The sequence below is a fragment of the Uranotaenia lowii genome, chromosome 3 (genome assembly GCF_029784155.1).
Source record: "Uranotaenia lowii strain MFRU-FL chromosome 3, ASM2978415v1, whole genome shotgun sequence".
Lineage (NCBI taxonomy): Eukaryota > Metazoa > Arthropoda > Insecta > Diptera > Culicidae > Uranotaenia > Uranotaenia lowii.
In genome coordinates this window covers 188,202,840-188,225,706 of record NC_073693.1, presented here as the reverse complement: position 1 = coordinate 188,225,706, position 22,867 = coordinate 188,202,840, and the positions used below count along the sequence as shown (strand labels likewise).

Sequence of the window (22,867 nt, the reverse complement as noted above, 5' to 3'; positions counted from 1 at the left end):
CGATACAGTAGCCCGTAGATGAACTAGAAGCATTTTTGTGAGACAAATAAATTTTGATATTTTCTAGTTAAAGGAGACTTTCCTAAAGGAGACTTGATCCTTAATTCACGGTGCCCTGACCCTAGGCAAAAATCTAGCAAAATCCAAAGATGAAGGGTCTGTTGACTATTTTTTGCAATATTGATTCTCATTTCACAGTTTGCAAGTATCAGACAAAGATAATTCTAAAAGTTTGTTTGCTACCCTCAAGTCATTGCATACTTTAAGGCGCTATTTTTTAGTTTTTAGATAAATACAGTTTTTTGAGGAATCAATTCGAAAATATTCATTGAACCAAGCGCACGACTCTCCAAAAACATGTTGAACCTAAGCCAGCACGAGTTAAGTAGGGGAGAGTGGGGATACTTGATCCCCTTTTCTTATTTTCATCATATCTTTTTGGTAAAATTTAGCAACTCGCCGTCTTTTACATTTTCTGACAGCTTTTAACTTCAAGTTTCTATGCTCCAAAAATTAGAACGATACTTGCACCCGTTGATAAACTAGAATCATTTTTGTGGGAGTAAAAAAAAAGCGATTTTTCTGAAGTTAGGGGAGACTTGATCCCCTATTGAAGGAAACTTGATCTTTTATTCAGGAAGCCCTAATCCTTGTATAAAAATCAAACAAAACCCCAAGATAGAATGTTAATTGACTATTTTGGTCATGTTTGTTCTCATTTCACAATTTATAGCTGACAGAAGAAGAAAATTCTATAACTTTGTCTCACCGCTAATAACATTGCGTACTTAAAGGCGCTATTTTTTATAATTAAGAGAAAATTAATTATTTTAGCTCTTTTCTTCAGACAACTGATTGATAAATATTAGTTTTTCGTAATCTCGTAATCAGCAATGATAACGATCAATTCAGAAGAAGATTATTTCTTATCTCTAGGGATCAATTGTACCCATAATCAACATTTTAGAAAACTTTTTCTGAAAAAAGTTGAGTGTTTTCCATTGCTTTGAAAATATGGCATTATGAAGTTCATATTACGCTCGAACGATTGATATATTGGAACAAATATTTGTATCATAATTTTTCATGTAGGGAACATTTTAAAGTGATGAAAAAAGATCTGCAAGTTAAACAGAGCATTGTTATTTTGATCGTTTTGGCACATTTTTCTAGAACATTTGATCTTTGTAAGACATTCCAGTTTCGAGATATAGCTAAGGAATCATGTATCCCCAGGAATCAAGTATCCTCATTGTCCCCTACTTACACAGGTCTCTTGACCGGACATTGTCCAACAAAACAACATCTCAAACGGATAAACATTATTCAAAACGATGACTGTCGGTTCAAAAAACAAAACTGCCGAGCATCTTCTATGCAACTGTTGCGCCCTCCTAAATAGGAGAAAGCGTGTACTTGGGACTAAGTTAATAAGCGTACAAGAAATATGGTTGCATATCAGTCATTGTTGTTTTGTTCTGTTTGGCTCATTTTTCTAGAACATTTGATATTTGTGAGACATTCAGGTTTCGAAATATAGCCAAGGAATCAAGTATGCCTAGTGTTCAACTAACCTCATTCTCCCTTATATACAACATAATAATTGAACCATTTTCGAAAAAAATGTTATTCACACAGACTTTATATGGAAATTACAAATTTAAAAAAAATTTACATCCCCTTAACTTTTTTAGGTTGTTTTTACTGCCAAGTAAAAGCAACACAAATTTTGAAAGCGATTCATTCAGTCCTGCGTTAGCGCAACAGATTTTAATTTTGTATTCAAATTTCTATTTTCTATGTAAATTTTAATTTGTACTAAAAGTTTGAAGAAATTTAGTTTTGGAATTTTAATGTTTTTTGATTTGATTGACATTTCATGTGAACAAACAACAAAGCTAACTTGTTACTCAGAAAAGATATTCGATGTTTTTTAAATATATTTTTTATTATAGCGTTTTGAAATGTAATTTTAAAGCTGTTTAACGGTAGAATGAAAAAAAAAATCAAAAAACTGCTTTGCAAAGCTAACGAGTTCGTTTATTTTTATAATCTTGTAAAAAACAATTATCGAAATTATTCAAAGTTTTAGCAAGCAAAACCTTTCATTTTAAATGAGCTTCAATGGATTCAGAGTTTATATCTTAAAATGGTTATAACTTATCTCATAAAACACTTAACTTTTTCTCATGTTAGCGAAAAGTAGAGCTTAAGAATAGGCAAAACCAATAACGAAAGACTAACTTCATTTCAAGCTTATTTAAATTTCCTGGATGATTTAATATGCAAAAATTCCTTTTCCATTCAATTTTTCATAAAACATTGTAACGTTTTTCCCGCACGCAAAACAATTTTCACTTAAAAAATAAGTGACATCTGTAGTAAATTCTCTAAACCTAAACCTTCTATGGGTACCCGGACATAAGGGAATTTTTGGAAACGAATGCGCCGACGAACTCGCTAGAGCTGGGTCGGAAAAGGAATTTTACGGACCAGAGCCGGCTGTCCCAATATCACCATGTTGGTTCAGAAACCAAATTCAAACTTGATCCTCTAACCAGCATGAACGATACTGGGAAGAGTTGGACACTTGTCGTCAAACTAAATTATTTTTAGAAAAACCATCTCCAATCATATCGAGTTACTTATTAACTTTAAATAAATCTCATTGCAGCATCTTGATCAGAGTACTCTCCGGTCATTGTAAACTCAACTATCACATGCACAACATTCAGCGTGCTGAATCTCCAGTATGTGGTAGTTGTGAATCAGATGTGGAAGATCCCTTCCATCTTATATGTAACTGTCCCTCATTTGCCAGACTACGTTTTCGTACTCTGGGATCTTACGCTTTAAGCGAATCTGAGTTTAAGAAATTAAACTTAAAAAACATTCTATCATTCCTTACCGAATGTAGAAAAGAGCTTTAATGCTAATAATCCCTAGTGGAAAGGCTTTATGCCATCTTAAATAGATTGAATTTATTTCTTCCTTTTATAGGTTTTTTCAGGTTTCTCAGGTAAATGATGAAATCTTGGATAAAAAAAAGGCTAGGCACAATTTTCCCGTATATTTGGATAACGTGCCGCTATTAAGCCTACCCCCTTTCTGATACCTGATACCTGATGTGTATTTTAAGAGTGAATTTAGGTTCAGTGCGATTAACTGCTGATTATGTAAACTATGCTGCTTTTATGTAAACTTTACACATTTCTAAAAATATTCTGAAAACTTTTCTTATTTCACGAAAACTCAATGTCCAAAGTTAATAATCATTCTAATATCAGCACAAATTTGATAGGAATATTTTGAAATATATATCACAAAAAATTCTTTAGAGTTAGGCTGCCATCTGAGGACTAGTGGAGAAAATAAACCAACTTAGACACTACTATACGAACAATTTATTTTATCTTATTCTGTAGACTGATTATCTTAAATCGAATATAATTTATGAACGGCTATATTTAAGTGATAAATAATTATTGATCTGCTAATACTTAGGACTGCTGTTGCTGCACAAAATGAAGATAAATTAATGCTTATTTTGTATAAGGTTTATCTTTAATTATCGTTTAAATGTTAAAGTTAGCTTTTTTATTCACAGTAGAAGTTTATAAATTTATTCAGATCTAAATGAAAGATTATTGTTTTAGGTTGGTATATATGACTATATATATATGTCATAGCTGAATCATGAAATCATCAGGGAAAATTCAGAATCTAATGAATGAAATGAAAGATTATTCAATTCACTTTTTTTTTAATTCACACTAGTGATCGTCCTCCGATTTCTTGATTGAAGCACTGTTTCATTAGACTTTTCGGGTTATTTTTGAATTTCTCATACCCTGGGGTCTAAAAGGCTCCATTTTTGTTCAAAACTCATCCATGTTTTTGTAACGTTTACATGAGTCTATTTGAACTTTTAGGTTTGTTTTGGAAAATTGAATATTTTGCACTTAAAAATTAGCATCATTTTTGATTCTTCTGTAGAACCGAGCCTGCTTATGGTTTTTGTACCAATTCAAAAATTCTCCAAAGGAAATCTTAACTTTGTATCTTATGAGGTAAAAAAGTTATTAGCTGTTTAACAGGGTTATGTCTGTTGGCATTGATAAATAATAAATTCAATTAACATCACTGCTGGGTGCCTAGCAAAGTGACTACTTTTTATGCAATGCGTTGCGAGGCACAAGCAGTGATGTAAATTAAATTTACTGTTTATCAATGCCAAAAGACATAACCCCGTTAAACAGCTAATCACGATAAGATACAAAGTTAAGGTCTACAAGAATGTTGTGCAGCGTGCAGCGCTGCACAACCTTTGTAGAATTTCTAAAAGTGTACAAAAACCATAAGCAGGTTCGGTTCCAAAGAAGAAACAAATATGATGTTAATTTTTCAGTGCAAAATATTCAATTTTCCCATACAAACCTAGAAGTTCAAATTTTCATCATGTAAACGTAACTTAGAAATTCTGCGAAAAATCATGGATGAGTTTTGAACCAAAACAATTCAGTCTACTGTTTCATCTCATTATTCTGAATAATTTAAACTTGAATATTCTCTCTCATGTTAAAATTCGAACAATCATCATGTTGAGAATACAAAAGGTACTGTTTATTACATTGAATGATAATGTTTACAATTTATAAATTGTTCTCGTTAGCAAATATCGTTGTGCAATATTCCATGTGAGGTTGGTTATGTGTCCGATTCTAATATCACATCAGCATGTCTCACAAGAGACTATCTTCGTTAGCATGTTGAACAAAGCTACGACGAAAAAACAAACAAGCTACGGGTAAATAAGGCTGAAGAAGCCTACCGTATATTTGCGGTATCCTTCCCGTTCGACTTCAATAGTCAATTCCGTAATTATTTGCTTAGGACCGCCCGGCTGCTTTATTAATATAATATTATTTATATTGATAAAGTGCTTCAAGGTCCAATAGAAGTCCCATAAATTTCACGAGGAATATAGACAGTCTGGCAAGCCACCGAACAGCTGCTTTGTGTACCTTGCTATGCATTCTCAAAATTGCGGCCATAGAACAATCAAAACACAAGCTTCAAGGGCTGACCAGGCTGCTTCCGGCTTTACAGGTATTCCACAAGTCAGCATCCAGCATCGCCACAACTGACGACGGACTGCTCGCCCAGAGGGCAATAATACATCCCCATATGTAGGAATAGACAACAAACACTCGCAGCCAAAGAAAAAATACGACAACGTGCGTGCCTTGCTGGGCTTAATTGGTGGAGATCGATATGTCCATCCCCCCAAGTGCCATATCATATTATTCTACGTAATGCTTGCGTGAAGGGGTAATCTCCGGCTCCGGTGCTTGCCATATCAAAAGATTTGGTCCTTTATTAGGCATACGCGCGACACCAGGAGTTTTCCCTCATGCTGTTGCTGATCAGATTCATAGCTTTCCCCCCCATCCGAGCCGGAAATTGCACAATACTCCCATACCATACCAATATGCCTTTGCTTACCTCAAACTTTATTACTTCTAAGTAAATTTTAAAATAAAAATTGTAAAAGAAAATCATTGACACTTAAGGAGCTATCACCAAATACGAACAATTTATATTAAACTTTTGGTATCGAAAATAGGACCATAGCCACACAACCATAAGCAATTAAACCAGTTATATTCAACACTCAGTCAAACTTAGCTCCCACACAGTGATTGCTAAACTTTTCTTCCCAATCCAACCGACAGCGAAAAGTAGCTTGGTCGTCGACAGTTAGCGAGGGACGTGAGATTTCCTAGTGTGGTGGCATTCGGCATAAACTGCACAACATATTTAATCTTCTTTTTTTCCTCTGGCTGCATAAAAATTTGAACAATGGTTTTTTTCGAGAGAGTGGAACAAAATAAACTTTATTTTCCCACAGATTCCCACGGATTCTGTGCCACAAAAACACATTCTTCAAAAAGAAAAACACAAAGTTTGGGACGACCGACCGAAAAAAGGAAAAGGAGAGCAAAATTCATACGGCGAATCAGGGGCGGAATAAAAATGCTAGAAAACGATGAAAAAGGATCTTGGTTTGTTGCTGTTTTTTTTCCTCTGAAAAAGAATTGTGTTGGTGGTGATATTATTTCCTACATATCTGAAATGCAATTGGCTAGACATCTAAGAGGAAGACCAAGCGATCATAAATCAAGTAAAATTTTCAAGAATAAAGAAAACAGTTCAAGTTTTTAATTCTTTTGCACCTTTTTTAATTAAAATTTTGTCAGCTGATAGTGATAATTCCTTGATGACTTCAACACAAATTTGAAATCTAAGAGCATTACATGTAGTTAGGAAAACAGTCGAACAGGTTCGTACCTTCACATCCAATCGAAATCATTTTTCCATGTTACATAGATAACTAGGTATCTACCTACTACTGATATAATTGTGCCATCTATTATGACAATCGGAACGATCAGGCTGAAAATACGTTCATATTTCTTAACCCTCATCTTTGTAACTAAAATAAAACTCATTGAAAAGCAATGTTTTTGGTTCAAAATAGAGCAATATTCAACAAATAATTCATCCTGCGTTCGAAATATTCTATCTGTAATAGTCATGAAACATTAAAGGACAAAAAAAATTAAAATAAAAGAAACACCCAAAATGGAAAACATATAAGTAGGTACTTAAATGAAATCATTGAACAACGTGCCAAAGATGAATTCAGAGCTGAAAATCAAAATTTCTGATTCCAATCAGAATTCAAAGTCAGAATTCAGAATCGGAATTCAGCACCAGAAATCAATAACTATCAGAATTCAGAAAAAATAAATTAGTAACAGAATTCAGAATCAGAATTCAGAATCAGAATTCAGAATCAGAATTCAGAATAAGAATTCAGAATCAGAATTCAGAATCAGAATTCAGAATCAGAATTCAGAATCAGAATTCAGAATCAGAATTCAGAATCAGAATTCAGAATCAGAATTCAGAATCAGAATTCAGAATCAGAATTCAGAATCAGAATTCAGAATCAGAATTCAGAATCAGAATTCAGAATCAGAATTCAGAATCAGAATTCAGAATCAGAATTCAGAATCAGAATTCAGAATCAGAATTCAGAATCAGAATTCAGAATCAGAATTCAGAATCAGAATTCAGAATCAGAAATCAGGATCAGAATTCAGAATCAGAATTCAGAATCAGAATTCAGAATCAGAATTCAGAATCAGAATTCAGAATCAGAATTCAGAATCAGAATTCAGAATCAGAATTCAGAATCAGAATTCAGAATCAGAATTCAGAATCAGAATTCAGAATCAGAACTCAGAATCAGAATTCAGAATTCAGAATCAGAATTCAGAATCAGAATTCAGAATCAGAATTCAGAATCAGAATTCAGAATCAGAATTCAGAATCAGAATTCAGAATCAGAATTCAGAATCAGAATTCAGAATCAGAATTCAGAATCAGAATTCAGAATCAGAATTCAGAATCAGAATTCAGAATCAGAATTCAGAATCAGAATTCAGAATCAGAATTCAGAATCAGAATTCAGAATCAGAATTCAGAATCAGAATTCAGAATCAGAATTCAGAATCAGAATTCAGAATCAGAATTCCGAATCAGAACTCAGAATCAGAATTCAGAATCAGAATTCAGAATCAGAACTCAGAATCAGAATTCAGAATCAGAATTCAGAATCAGAATTCAGAATCAGAATTCAGAATCAGAATTCAGAAATCAGAATTCAGAATCAGAATTCAGAATCAGAATTCAGAATCAGAATTCAGAATCAGAATTCAGAATCAGAATTCAGAATCAGAATTCAGAATCAGAATTCAGAATCAGAATTCAGAATCAGAATTCAGAATCAGAATTCAGAATCAGAATTCAGAATCAGAATTCAGAATCAGAATTCAGAATCAGAATTCAGAATCAGAATTCAGAATCAGAATTCAGAATCAGAATTCAGAATCAGAATTCAGAATCAGAATTCAGAATCAGAATTCAGAATCAGAATTCAGAATCAGAATTCAGAATCAGAATTCAGAATCAGAATTCAGAATCAGAATTCAGAATCAGAATTCAGAATCAGAATTCAGAATCAGAATTCAGAATCAGAATTCAGAATCAGAATTCAGAATCAGAATTCAGAATCAGAATTCGGAATCAGAATTCAGAATCAGAATTCAGAATCAGAATTCAGAATCAGAATTCAGAATCAGAATTCAGAATCAGAATTCAGAATCAGAATTCAGAATCAGAATTCAGAATCAGAATACAGAATCAGAATTCAGAATCAGAATTCAGAATCAGAATTCAGAATCAGAATTCAGAATCAGAATTCAGAATCAGTATTCAGAATCAGAATTCAGAATCAGAATACAAAATCAGAATTCAGAATCAGAATTCAGAATCAGAATTCAGAATCAGAATTCAGAATCAGAATTCAGAATCAGAATTCAGAATCAGAATTCAGAATCAGAATTCAGAATCAGAATTCAGAATCAGAATTCAGAATCAGAATTCAGAATCAGAATTCAGAATCAGAATTCAGAATCAGAATTCAGAATCAGAATTCAGAATCAGAATTCAGAATCAGAATTCAGAATCAGAATTCAGAATCAGAATTCAGAATCAGAATTCAGAATCAGAATTCAGAATCAGAATTCAGAATCAGAATTCAGAATCAGAATTCAGAATCAGAATTCAGAATCAGAATTCAGAATCAGAATTCAGAATCAGAATTCAGAATCAGAATTCAGAATCAGAATTCAGAATCAGAATTCAGAATCAGAATTCAGAATCAGAATTCAGAATCAGAATTCAGAATCAGAATTCAGAATCAGAATTCAGAATCAGAATTCAGAATCAGAATTCAGAATCAGAATTCAGAATCAGAATTCAGAATCAGAATTCAGAATCAGAATTCAGAATCAGAATTCAGAATCAGAATTCAGAATCAGAATTCAGAATCAGAATTCAGAATCAGAATTCAGAATCAGAATTCAGAATCAGAATTCAGAATCAGAATTCAGAATCAGAATTCAGAATCAGAATTCAGAATCAGAATTCAGAATCAGAATTCAGAATCAGAATTCAGAAGCAGAATTCAGAATCAGAATTCAGAATCAGAATTCAGAATTCAGAATCAGAATTCAGAATCAGAATTCAGAATCAGAATTCAGAATCAGAATTCAGAATCAGAATTCAGAATCAGAATTCAGAATAAGAATTCAGAATCAGAATTCGGAAATCAGAATTCAGAATCAGAATTCAGAATCAGAATTCAGAATCAGAATTCAGAATCAGAATTCAGAATCAGAATTCAGAATCAGAATTCAGAATCAGAATTCAGAATCAGAATTCAGAATCAGAATTCAGAATCAGAATTCAGAATCAGAATTCAGAATCAGAATTCAGAATCAGAATTCAGAATCAGAATTCAGAATCAGAATTCAGAATCAGAATTCAGAATCAGAATTCAGAATCAGAATTCAGAATCAGAATTCAGAATCAGAATTCAGAATCAGAATTCAGAATCAGAATTCAGAATCAGAATTCAGAATCAGAATTCAGAATCAGAATTCAGAATCAGAATTCAGAATCAGAATTCAGAATCAGAATTCAGAATCAGAATTCAGAATCAGAATTCAGAATCAGAATTCAGAATCAGAATTCAGAATCAGAATTCAGAATCAGAATTCAGAATCAGAATTCAGAATCAGAATTCAGAATCAGAATTCAGAATCAGAATTCAGAATCAGAATTCAGAATCAGAATTCAGAATCAGAATTCAGAATCAGAATTCAGAATCAGAATTCAGAATCAGAATTCAGAATCAGAATTCAGAATCAGAATTCAGAATCAGAATTCAGAATCAGAATTCAGAATCAGAATTCAGAATCAGAATTCAGAATCAGAATTCAGAATCAGAATTCAGAATCAGAATTCAGAATCAGAATTCAGAATCAGAATTCAGAATCAGAATTCAGAATTCAGAATCAGAATCAGAATTCAGAATCAGAATTCAGAATCAGAATTCAGAATCAGAATTCAGAATCAGAATTCAGAATCAGAATTCAGAATCAGAATTCAGAATCAGAATTCAGAATCAGAATTCAGAATCAGAATTCAGAATCAGAATTCAGAATCAGAATTCAGAATCAGAATTCAGAATCAGAATTCAGAATCAGAATTCAGAATCAGAATTCAGAATCAGAATTCAGAATCAGAATTCAGAATCAGAATTCAGAATCAGAATTCAGAATCAGAATTCAGAATCAGAATTCAGAATCAGAATTCAGAATCAGAATTCAGAATCAGAATTCAGAATCAGAATTCAGAATCAGAATTCAGAATCAGAATTCAGAATCAGAATTCAGAATCAGAATTCAGAATCAGAATTCAGAATCAGAATTCAGAATCAGAATTCAGAATCAGAATTCAGAATCAGAATTCAGAATCAGAATTCAGAATCAGAATTCAGAATCAGAATTCAGAATCAGAATTCAGAATCAGAATTCAGAATCAGAATTCAGAATCAGAATTCAGAATCAGAATTCAGAATCAGAATTCAGAATCAGAATTCAGAATCAGAATTCAGAATCAGAATTCAGAATCAGAATTCAGAATCAGAATTCAGAATCAGAATTCAGAATCAGAATTCAGAATCAGAATTCAGAATCAGAATTCAGAATCAGAATTCAGAATCAGAATTCAGAATCAGAATTCAGAATCAGAATTCAGAATCAGAATTCAGAATCAGAATTCAGAATCAGAATTCAGAATCAGAATTCAGAATCAGAATTCAGAATCAGAATTCAGAATCAGAATTCAGAATCAGAATTCAGAATCAGAATTCAGAATCAGAATTCAGAATCAGAATTCAGAATCAGAATTCAGAATCAGAATTCAGAATCAGAATTCAGAATCAGAATTCAGAATCAGAATTCAGAATCAGAATTCAGAATTCAGAATCAGAATCAGAATTCAGAATCAGAATTCAGAATCAGAATTCAGAATCAGAATTCAGAATCAGAATTCAGAATCAGAATTCAGAATCAGAATTCAGAATCAGAATTCAGAATCAGAATTCAGAATCAGAATTCAGAATCAGAATTCAGAATCAGAATTCAGAATCAGAATTCAGAATCAGAATTCAGAATCAGAATTCAGAATCAGAATTCAGAATCAGAATTCAGAATCAGAATTCAGAATCAGAATTCAGAATCAGAATTCAGAATCAGAATTCAGAATCAGAATTCAGAATCAGAATTCAGAATCAGAATTCAGAATCAGAATTCAGATTCAGAGTTCAGATTCAGAATTCAGATTCAGAATTTAGATTCAGATTCAGAATCAGAATTCAGAATCAGAATTCAGAATTCAGAATCAGAATTCAGATACAGAATCCAGAATCAGAATTCAGAATCAGTATTCAGAATCAGAATTCGGAATTCAGAATCACAATTTAGAATCAGAATTCGGAATTCAGAATCACAATTTAGAATCAGAATTCAGAATTTGATTTGACGAGATTCAACGATTTTGCTATTTCTGGGTGCGTGTCATTTTGATATTGATTTGAAATTTTGATTCGTAGCTTCTCTTGCTTGAACGCCATTTTGATAATTTAAGATCTGTATGTATGTATGTGGGATATTCACCATGGGTGCACGGATTCACCGCAGCTTCTGCCTAAGTATTTGCTCACATGCATTCTTAGATTACCCGGACCCCATGGCTTCGTATGAACTATTATGGATGAATGTATTATGTTGATGTTGGTATATTTTGGAAGAAAGAATCAATCAGGTGGACTAGCTACTTTACTTACAGGTATTACGACATCCGTGCATATACCTGCCCAGACAACCATTTGGTGGGTATATCAAATTTGCAACACAAATATACGTAATAATATACGTGTCAACATATCGTATATAATGCAGCAAAACCAGTATATACGTATCATTTTGGAGGCCATATAGGTACATTAGCACACATATTCTTGATTTGGATTGTTTTGTCGTAATAAAGTCAAGCAATGTATTTAAATACGATAAAGAATATGCTTGGGACGCACATTGTAGATGCATATATACGAATTGTCGTAATACAAACATGCAATGCATTTAAATGCGATAAAGGATGTGCATGGGCCGCACATTGTAGGTGCAGATATACGAAAATGAGTTTAAATAACATTCATACGATATAATCTGTAAAATAATATACGACTTCTGGTTGTCTGGGTGGCCAGCTGGCAACTGATTGAACATTCTTATTATATAGTCAGTTAATACCGTAAACTGGGGAAACTTTGATCACCGGGTTAACTTTGATCAATATTGATATTTGGAGATAATCATCATTAACTAAAATAAAATATCTGAAAAATGTTTACTACGTTTGAAATGATAATTTTTGGATATTGAAAAAACTGCGATTTTCCATGAGTAGTAGAAATGGCTAAAACCTTATCAAATGGTTCAATTTGAACAAAAAAAGAACATGGGAACAGTGCGAGGACCCAGGGAATTGCATGAAGGTAAAATTTCATTTGTATTTGAGGCCAAAAAAATTGAGAAATGTTTATAATTTTTTACCCCTAGATGTATGCAGCAACATTGTCTATCTTTTGATTATAAAAGTTTTTGAAAAAAAAACGTTGAAGAAATCAGTTTAGTCTTAACAAAAATTATTGTTATTAATGTTTATGCCTTCTGTGCTAAATGGGACCATAAAAGTCGTTTTGATGATGTTGAGGTACCTTAAAAACCATAGTGATCAAAGTTACACTGAAACTCGAAATCTGGTTTTGTAACAAACATTTAATTATAACCACCAATGTCGTTTGAATTTACTGCGATCGATGATCATGTTTTATACTCCTCTCCTCAGTAAGTGTTTTAAAACTTTTAGGTATTACGAAAAAGCAACCTCCAACTTCCAAACTTCCAAGCAACTTCCAAAATAATCAAAAATTAATGAAAAAAGTGATCAAAGCTCCCCCAGTTTACGGTACATTCGATTTAGGTCGAGAATATTGTTTAAGATTGGTCAACAAGATCCAAAAGTTTTAAAGTTCTAAATCTGGGAGAGACATAAAAAAATAAAATATCGTTCAAACAAGTAATCTCTGCCCAATAGCTGCTCACGCAAATTTGATGTCGTGTGTAATGTAATACTTACTTACTTACTTACTTACTTAATGATCCCGCGCCGATCCTCAGGTGCATAGGGCCGTGGTAAAAGACCTCCACTGTTGACGATCCGGAGCCAGCGTCTTCACCTGGTCCCAGTCAAGATTCTCGTCGACAGTTCGGATTTCAGCGGCTAGGCTTCGCCGCCACGAATTTCTGGGTCTGCCTCTTCTTCGATGACCTTCTGGATTCCAATCTAGCGCCTCTCTGCAAATCTCGTTTTCATCTCTTCGCAGCGTGTGCCCAATCCATCTCCACTTTCGTTCCCGAATCTCGATTTCTAGCGCCTTTTGATGACACCGGCGATGTAGTTCCTCATTCGAGATCCAGTTGCCAGGCCACCAAGCGCGGATGATATTCCGCAGGCAGCGATTTACAAATACTTGCAGTTTTCGCGTCGTTACCGCATATGTGCACCAAGTTTCGCACCCGTACAGCAATACGGATTTGACGTTTGAGTTGAAGATTCGGATTTTTGTTTGTAGAGAGATCTGGCGTGACCGCCAGATGTTTCGGAGACTCGCAAACGCAAATCGGGCCTTTCTGATCCGTGTTTCGACGTCTTTCCTGGTACCACCATCAGGCGTAATGTGGCTACCAAGATTCTGGAAGCACTCCACTTTCTCAACTTGTTGCCCAGCTACCATGAAACTGGAGGGATTTCCTGTGTTGATCTCCATCGACTTGGTCTTTCCGACATTGACTTTGAGACCTGCTGCCTTGGAACATTCGGTGAGGTCGTCGAGCTTGCTCTGCATATCTGGTTGTGTTTGGGCGAGCAAAACAATATCGTCAGCCAGGTCAAGGTCGTTCAGTTGCTCCATTGTTGAAGGATTCCACGGCAATCCTCGGTTCGGTGCACAGTCAATCGATCCAATCAGAATCTCATCCATTACGATTAGAAAAAGTAGCGGTGATAGAATACATCCTTGTCTCACTCCAGCAGTTACCGGGATTGGTTCGGACAAGACACCGTCGTGCAAGACCGTAGTAACCCAGGTAATGTAATACAATAAGAGTTAAAAAGTTACAAGTTAAAAGTTCCTTTCTTAACAATGCAACTTTCAATAAAAAAGAGTTCAATATTCATGTAAAGCTTATCATTTTCTAAATTTAAAAAAAAAAATCAGTTAGCGATAAGGGCTTTTATTAGCGATTTTACACTAAATTTACTGGTGCAATAGCGATCGCTAACTTTGATCAAGCTAGCCATTTAATTAGCATTGCTAACTTTTTAGTCGGTGATACCGAACATTGACTAATAAATACTAGCGATTTGCATGTTTGTCTTAGCTGTTGATTCATACCACAGTCAATAAAAACAAAGCAATATTGTGTAATTTATTACACATTGCTAACACATAAGCTAATAATTAATCTATGCTATTGTAAAATTTTATGGCTGAATGTTACAGCAGCAGTAATCGATAATGTTACAAGATGGATGGAGAAAAATCAAACCCAAGTCCCAACAGCAAATCAAGGTCACCAACAGACATCATAATCCAGACAATCGACACAAAATGTTCTATTACTAGACCCTTTCCAGGGTGAAACAACTCTCTGGAAACAATCCGTTGGGAAAGTGTAAAAACCGAATCTCATCTCACCAGACAGCAGCCACATTTCCTGAATCCGGCACACAAACGTTGACTCCGATGGGTTGGGTTGTGTGTTTGTTGGCGGCTGATGTTGCCCAATTTAAAGATTCCCTTCCGTTTAGCCACGGTACCAGATCCCAGAAGAAATCCTTTCCCTCACCTCATTTCGTCCACTTTAGACAAACTGCTCCAGTAGACACGGCAGCTAGCAGATCAGGACCTAAAAGTGCCAAAGGAGGAATTATTTGTGTTTGTCTGGTAATAGGAAAAAGGGTTCGCACTAAATTTCTTTTCCTTATTTTTTTTCTGAGCTGCTTGATAATAATCACTTATATGTGATATAGCAGTAGCAGCAGCAGCCGTTTGAAGATTTTTAGGGAGAAAATGGAACACATCGAAAGAGGTCACGATGATTGTGGGGAAAAGCCAACAGCACGAGAAGAAAAGGAAAAACAGCATCATATCGACTGCCACCTGGTACAAATTCGACTATCATCAGCCGAAATCGGAATCGGAACACGGAGAAGATTCTTTAAAGGGGCAAAGTCGATCCAGGCACCGTTTGCGTCACACGGCGTTAAGTCGAAGAATAAGTTGTTACAAATTCAGTCAAAAACGTGGATCTGACGGTATTTGGAATAGAAATATACGTAAATTTTAATTCGAAAATGACAATTAACAAACCTTTAATTTATGTTCAAAGTTTGTTAAAATCTTTTCATTCAGCTTTCGTCATTTCTTGTTTCATGAATTTATCAACATTTTTTATGTTACAATGAAAATAGCAGCTGTGAGGTATTTTGACTGCTCAAGCAATACGCCTTACTGAAAACCAGCCTGGAACTACCGCACCGTTTACAATTAATATATCTGCTGACGAAAGAAGCTGAGCGCTTGAGCACACAAAAAAAAACCTTAAAGCGAAACCTTCGCGTATATGCAGCAGCTACCTACCCATAAGGTGGTTTGTTACCGTTTTCCCGATATGTCTATCTCCTTCGTTGCATGGGAAGATGACGCTGGTATCAAAATTGATTGAGCGTAATTATTAATCAAATCTGCTACAGCTAGTGAGAGAACACCACCGGAAATACGTCTTATGTGTGTTAATGTGATATTTATTCAAATCTCGCCGCGTTTCTATGTTAATTGTAAACGGAAATCAGCTCCGCACTGCGCGGTTGTTATGGTAGATTTTGAAATTTTAATGAAAACCAGAAAAAAAAAACAGAAAACAAACGACAGAAACGCAGCAAATGATAACCGGCTGCGATATCGAGAAAACGTGAAAGCTCTCCATGTGGATGGCTCCGGTCACCGAAATTGAGACATTAATAGATATATAGCAGCAGCCCAGTGATGATTTTGTTTTCTCTATCATACAACCATTTCCGCAATCCACTGAAAGAATAAGTGTGCCTAATTTAGAGAGAATCCGCTCAATTAATCGATTTTAAACTTTACCTTTGCAATCTGGTTCAAAAAAAAAATTCAAATATCGAGAAATCCTATGTAAAATTGAAACGAACTGTAAACTACATACATTTATTTAGATAATGGGCCAAATAACAGTTTAAAATCGTAGTACAATTGATATGGAAAACCTTCTAGCAACTCTGATTTGAATAAACGAATCAAAATTTAATTTTATGACAAAAATGACAAAAATGACAAAAATGACAAAAATGACAAAAATGACAAAAATGACAAAAATGACAAAAATGATAAAAATGACTGTTCCGGCGCAGTCACAACGAACAGCGGTCCAGAAGAATGAATTACAAACAAAATTCGAAGAAATGCGAAAATTATGAAATAATTAAAAAATGTTAAGTGAATTAGTTTTAAGGGAAAAAATATTCTGTAAATATTTCACACAAAACAATGAATTACCCCACCACTATTTTACACAACACATAAAATGAACTACCAACACTGTACACTCACAACATAGAACTAAGAGTGAGACAAACATGACATGAAAGTGATAAGTGAACTGAAAGTTTAGTTGTATAAGTGACATGTATATTTATTTATGCTTCAATAAAATCACTTTTTAAAACCTATTCGCGCGAACGGACGTGTCTCCAACCGAAAATCTCGATTCGTTTCTCGGCCTTTGTTCGCTCCGCCATCGCTGGTCAAGTTGATGACCATTGTTGCTTCCTGCTTACCCGTTTTCGTCAGCCGTTTGGGACCCAATTTCGTGGGACACTAAGAACGGAATCCTGCGTCCGTACATGGTCCTTCATCCCGGATTGAATCGCGCACGTACCTGCCAGGCCTGGGGAATCATCTTCGGCGTTCACCACCAGCAACAGCAGCAGAAAGTGCATCTCGATAAGCAGCAGCAGAAGCAATTAATTTGCTCATCAGCACCAGCAGCAGCAGCAATCAATTACCGCGGAACAACCAGCAATCCTGAAAGGAATCATCGTTTCAGTACTTGTGGTAATTTCGTATACACAATTACTTACGCTTTTTTCGACTTCCAGGGGGGTTGGTCATCGGTCCCGAGTGCGTAATTGAGGCTTTTACACGATAATCGACGTTGAACGGATGGAGTTGGAATTTTTCGGAAACTTCCCGGGTGATTTTTTTCCGATTTGTCAACATCAACAAACCGTAGGTTGGACCGGTCCGGTAAGTCATATGCCCACTATTCTTTCGCCGGAAACGGTTCCATGTAAAAGAAATTGCACAATTGGTGCATATTTCGGATATTATTTTATCATCTAACATTGTTCGTCGGCCATTGCTGTAGGCCATACAAGATCAATTTGGAGCTCACTATTAACCCTTCAAGTCCCAGTAGCACAAAAAGTGCCAAATTCAAAAATATTTTTGAAAGTTTTTTTTATTTTTGAATTTTTACGAATCGATTGCGATTATCGATTTTTCGGGTAATTTAACCCTCTCAGTACCACTGGAAAAAACAAAAAAAAATATTTTTTCGGTATTTTGCGTTTTTTTTTTTAATTTTTTCCGCTAAGCGATGAAGAAAGAAGTGGAGTTTAAGAAAAACTTGGTGATTTATCGCCAGGCTCGAGATTCAATGGAACGAGCCATGAATTTCATGCAAAATTTCGACCCGGATACGCAAGTTGAGCAAGCTTTAGCTCGAAAAATGCTCTTGAGAGTAATTATAAGAAATTTTGCCAAGCCTCATTGAATCTTGAGAGCCTTGAGGAGGAGGAAAATACTGGGACAGATTTCGCGAAGGATATGGCTGCTTTTGAGGAGGACTACTTCACGCTTAAAGCGTTTTACGCATCGCTAGAGGTACCCCGCACGCCAGCACCATCCTCAAGTTCATCGGGTCATTCTTTTCGGGCCCTGAAGTTGCCGGATATCAAACTGCCGGAGTTCAGTGGCAGTATTTTACGGTGGTTTTCTTATTACGACACGTTTGATTCGCTAGTGCACAACAATGCAGACTTGTCAGATGTGCAGAAGTTTCACTACCTCAAGTCGACTCTTCGAGGAGAGGCATTGAAACTTGTTGAGAAAATGTCTGTCACGGGTAACAACTATTCAGTGGCGCTGAAAATGTTGACTGATCGGTACCAGAACTTGAACATCCTAGTACGCAGTCACATTGAGGCGTTGTTCAAAGTGGAAAAGGTGCGCAAGGAATGTCCACGGGAATTGACAAGTTTGGTCGGCGACTTCGAGAACAACTTAGGAGTTTTGGAGAAGCTGGGCGAGAACACGAAAGGCTGGAGTTCACTTCTGGTGCACATGGTGTCAGCGCGGCTGGATCACAACACGCTTCGCGAGTGGCAGCGAGCGGCGGATAAAAAAAAGATGCCGACGTACGACGAGCTGATCAAGTTTATCCGTGAGTACGTGATGGAGCTAGAGACGTTGCAGTCCGATCGACCAGTGCGTGACTCCAGACCCAATCTCCAGAGCGTGAATGCTGCTACCGAGGTCAAATCCAACGACAACTGTGCGGCGTGCGGGAAGGGACATCGTTTGTATTTCTGCGAGCAGTTCAAACACATGCCGATTACTCAACGTGCTGCGATCGTGAAAAAATCTGGATTGTGTGTCAACTGCCTCTTTGGAAAGCATTCGTTCGCTACCTGCAAGTACGGAGCCTGCCGAGTATGCGGAGCCAAGCATCACACGCTACTACACAATCCAGATGTGGATAAAGCAAGAGGATCCGGCACAAATCAAGTTCCGAAGCAGCCTTCCGTTTCCAATTTCGCTGGTGTCGATAGTTCGCTTCCTGTTCCTCTCAGCCTCTCCGCCAATACGCACTCGGGGACCAAACGTCTCGACCTCTCCCCTTCGAACCAAGTATTTCTCGCCACTGCTGTTGTCAAAGTCCTCGGTCCAAAGGGTACTTCGTTCCTCGCTCGAGTTCTGCTTGATAGCGCATCGCAGCCGAATCTCATGACAGAAAGGTTTCGTCGTCTTCTGAATTCGCGGAATTCGTGTAACCTGTCGACGTTCCACGATCTTGAGCAGAGCGTTAGCAGATTTTGGGAGCTTGAAATGTGCCAGACAAATTCTACGTTGTCAGTTGAGGAGCGCCTTTGTGAGAACCACTTCGATTCAACAACTCGCAGGGATGATTCCGGACGTTACATCGTTAGCCTGCCCAAAAAACCGGAACTTATCGGTCAGCTGGGAAATTCGCGTGCTATCGCCACTCGTCGATTCTACTGCCTCGAAAAACGTCTTGAGCAGAATTCCGATCTCAAGGAAAAATATTCCTCGTTCATGTCCGAATATCTTGCGCTTGGACATATGAAATTGGTTGATGCTGTCGAGGATGCTCCGGGTCGCCATTTCTATTTGCCACATCATGCTGTTTTCAAGCCGGACAGTTCTTCTACGAAGCTGCGAGTAGTGTTCGACGGTTCCTGCAAAACCACTTCGGGTTTTAGCCTCAACGATTTGCTGCTGAAGGGTCCAACTGCTCAGGATGACATGATTTCGATCATTCTACGGTTTCGGATGCATCCTGTTGTCGTAACAGCTGACGTGACGAAAATGTACCGCCAAATCTGGGTAGCAGAGGAATATCGGGCTTATCAGCGGATTCTCTGGCGTGAATCTTCTTCGGAACCACTTCGTACGTACGAGCTTACGACGGTCACCTATGGCACCACAACCGCACCGTACCTGGCAACACGATGTCTGCAGCAAATAGCCGACGATGAAGCCCAGAAGTTTCCGAAAGCAGTTCCCGTAGTGAAACAAGGTTTCTACGTTGACGACGTTATGCGTGGCTTCGATACAGTGGAGGAAGCAGTTGCAGCTATACGAGAGACGTCTCTGATGCTGAATTCCGGTGGTTTTCCTCTCTGTACATACGCATCCAATGTTCCAGAAGTAGTTGAGCAGTTTCCAGCAGAGCTTCGAGAACAGGCCTTCGTTTTGGAATTTGATCGTTCGTCTCCAATCAAAGCACTCGGCTTATTTTGGAAACTTACCTCCGATGAGCTTCTGTTCAAAGTTCCTGAATGGCCAGACGTCCCTTCGACCAAGCGAAATATCCTGTTGCATATCTGCAGCTTGTTCGATCCGCTAGGGTTAGTTGGTCCGGTGATTGTTCGTGCGAAAATGCTGATCCAGCTCCTTTGGGAAATGCAGTTAGGCTGGGATGATCCGGTTCCCACAAGTATTTCCGACCAGTGGATGGAGATATCATCGCAGCTCCCGATTTTGTCGCAGCTTTCGATTCCTCGCTTCGTGTTGACGGAGAAGCTAGCCACTTTAGAGCTTCATGGGTTTGCTGATGCTTCGCTGCGTGCATACGGTGCCTGCATCTACCTTCGTTCGATATCCGCATCGGGTGCAGTCACTGTCCGCCTGATGACAGCAAAATCCAGGGTTGCCCCAACTGAGAAGCGTAGACCTACCCTCGCACGTCTGGAGTTGTGTGCTGGTCTTCGTTTGGCTAATCTACAGAATCAACTGCTGGAGAGCCTTCAACTCCAATGTCCCCGGTTTCTGTGGTCAGATTCTACAATTACACTGCACTGGATTTCGCGTGATCCATCGAATTGGAATTCCTTCGTCGCCAATCGGGTTTCGCAGATTCAGCAGTTAACTGAGACCGCTACGTGGCTGCATGTGCCTACTGAAGACAATCCGGCTGACCACATTTCGCGTGGTTTGACTCCAGGATCCATCGTTGGCAATGAATTGTGGTGGAATGGTCCAAAATGGCTGCTTCGTCCTCCTCAACATTGGCCTGCGTCCGCGTATTCCTGGAAAACCCAGCCGCCGCCAGAAGTAGACACCGAGAAAAGGAAATCCGTTCCTATTTCCGCAGTTTGCACTCACCAAGAGTCCTGGACCCGAGAAACGTTGGGCTATTTTGATAGCTACTACCGCCTACTTCGAATCATCGCCCTTTGCAAGCGTTTCATGAACAACTGTAAATTATTGGAACATGCACGCATCGTGGGATTTCTGGCACCTTCCGAGATTCGTTCGGCAGAGCTGTCACTTCTGCAATGCGTGCAGCTCGAAGAGTTCGCTGAAGATCACAAACGTTTACGGCAAGGCTCGACCGTTTCGCAGAAATCTCCGTTGCTGAAACTTCGCCCGTTCATGGACCAAAATGAACAGTTGATTCGTGTGGGAGGTCGCCTCAAAAACGCTCCAATTCCATTCGACCGAAAATATCCATTTCTCATTCCGAAGAAGCATTTCATCACGGATCTTATCTTCCTCGACGCCCATGAAGAAACGCTTCACGCTGGACCTTCGCATCTATTGGCAGCAGTTCGTCGTCGTTAATGGCCAATAGATGGTCCAAATAAAGGCCGTAATACAGTCCACCAATGCATCGTCTGTTTCCGCAACAAACCGAGATTCGCTCAGCAAGTTATGGCACATCTTCCTGCTGTACGCGTTACACCATCGCTTCCATTCACCAGTACCGGAGTTGATTTCATGGGTCCAGTGTACTTGAAACCTCCTCGCAAACAGGGCCCAATCAAATCCTATATTTGCGTCTTCGTTTGCATGGTTACCAAGGCCGCACATCTCGAACTGGTAATGAGCCTCACATCCGACGCTTTCATCGCAGCGCTAAAACGATTCTGCTCCCGGAGACGACGTCCATCAGATATTTACTGCGACAACGCCACGAATTTCGTCGGCGCCAAGAACCAACTGGAAGAACTTCGTGTTCTCTTCCTGTCGCAACGGCATCAGTCCGAGATTGCCAGAACAACAGCCCAAATGGGAATCGCCTTCCATTTCATCCCACCACGCTCACCCACCTTTGGAGGGTTGTGGGAAGCTTGCGTCAAGTCCGTGAAACATCACCTACATCGCGTGACTCTTGATGTCCTTCAGACGCAAGAGGAAATGACCACTACGGTCGCACAAATCGAAGCGTGCCTCAACTCCCGGCCGCTTACTCCCCGTTCCAACGATCCCACAGACCTCGAGGCCCTAACTCCAGGCCATTTCCTAATCGGTGGTCCAATCCTAGCTCTTCCCGAACCAAACCTTACCTCACTACCCTCCAATCACCTGTCCCGCTGGCAAGACCAACAGCGTGTTCTCCAAACGCTTTGGGATCGCTGGTACGTAGAATACTTGCCCACTCTACAGCGTCTCCAAAAATGGCCCGGTAAACACCCGAATCTAGCCGTCGGTGACATGGTTCTGGTCGAAGACAACAACTTGCCTCCTACGAAATGGCCCATCGCTCGAGTCCTGAAGACGATTGTTGGCGACGATGCGTGTGGCAGAGTTGCAGACGTGCTGTGTGATGGAAACCAAATCCGCCGTTGCTCAATCCGCAAAATGTGCCCGCTCCCACATTGCGAAGCCTCCGAATCCTCCACAGTCACGGAATCCGAGCGTCAGCCTTCCGCTTCGAGCTGCACTCCCCAACCATCTCCCACAATTGATCTTCAGGCTCCATCCACACTTCCGGCCGCAGCTCAACTTTTGGCTCCGAACAGCGAGATTGGTTCCGACGACGACAACGACGAGTAATCATCGTGGGTTCCATCGCAGTACACATCGTGATAGCCGTTCCTTCCAATCGAGATGCTGTTGAAATGAACATTTCAAGGGGGGCGGCATGTT

General features: G+C 38.1%; 2 protein-coding genes across 2 annotated transcripts in view; one reads left to right on the top strand and one right to left on the bottom strand.

The window, feature by feature from the left end:
- The window catches only part of LOC129751451 (ATP-binding cassette sub-family F member 2), a 520,520-nt gene that overhangs the window by 325,525 nt on the left and 172,128 nt on the right, over positions 1-22,867 (bottom strand). The window lies entirely within an intron of this gene.
- Positions 21,650-22,774, top strand: LOC129752947 (uncharacterized). The gene has a single exon (XM_055748740.1). It carries the CDS (start codon positions 21,650-21,652, stop codon positions 22,772-22,774), a length of 1,125 nt encoding a protein of 374 aa, XP_055604715.1.

Coding starts and splice junctions, on each gene's coding strand:
- LOC129752947 (XM_055748740.1), top strand. CDS start 21,650: ATGGCACATCTTCCTGCTGTACGCGTTACACCATCGCTTCCATTCACC.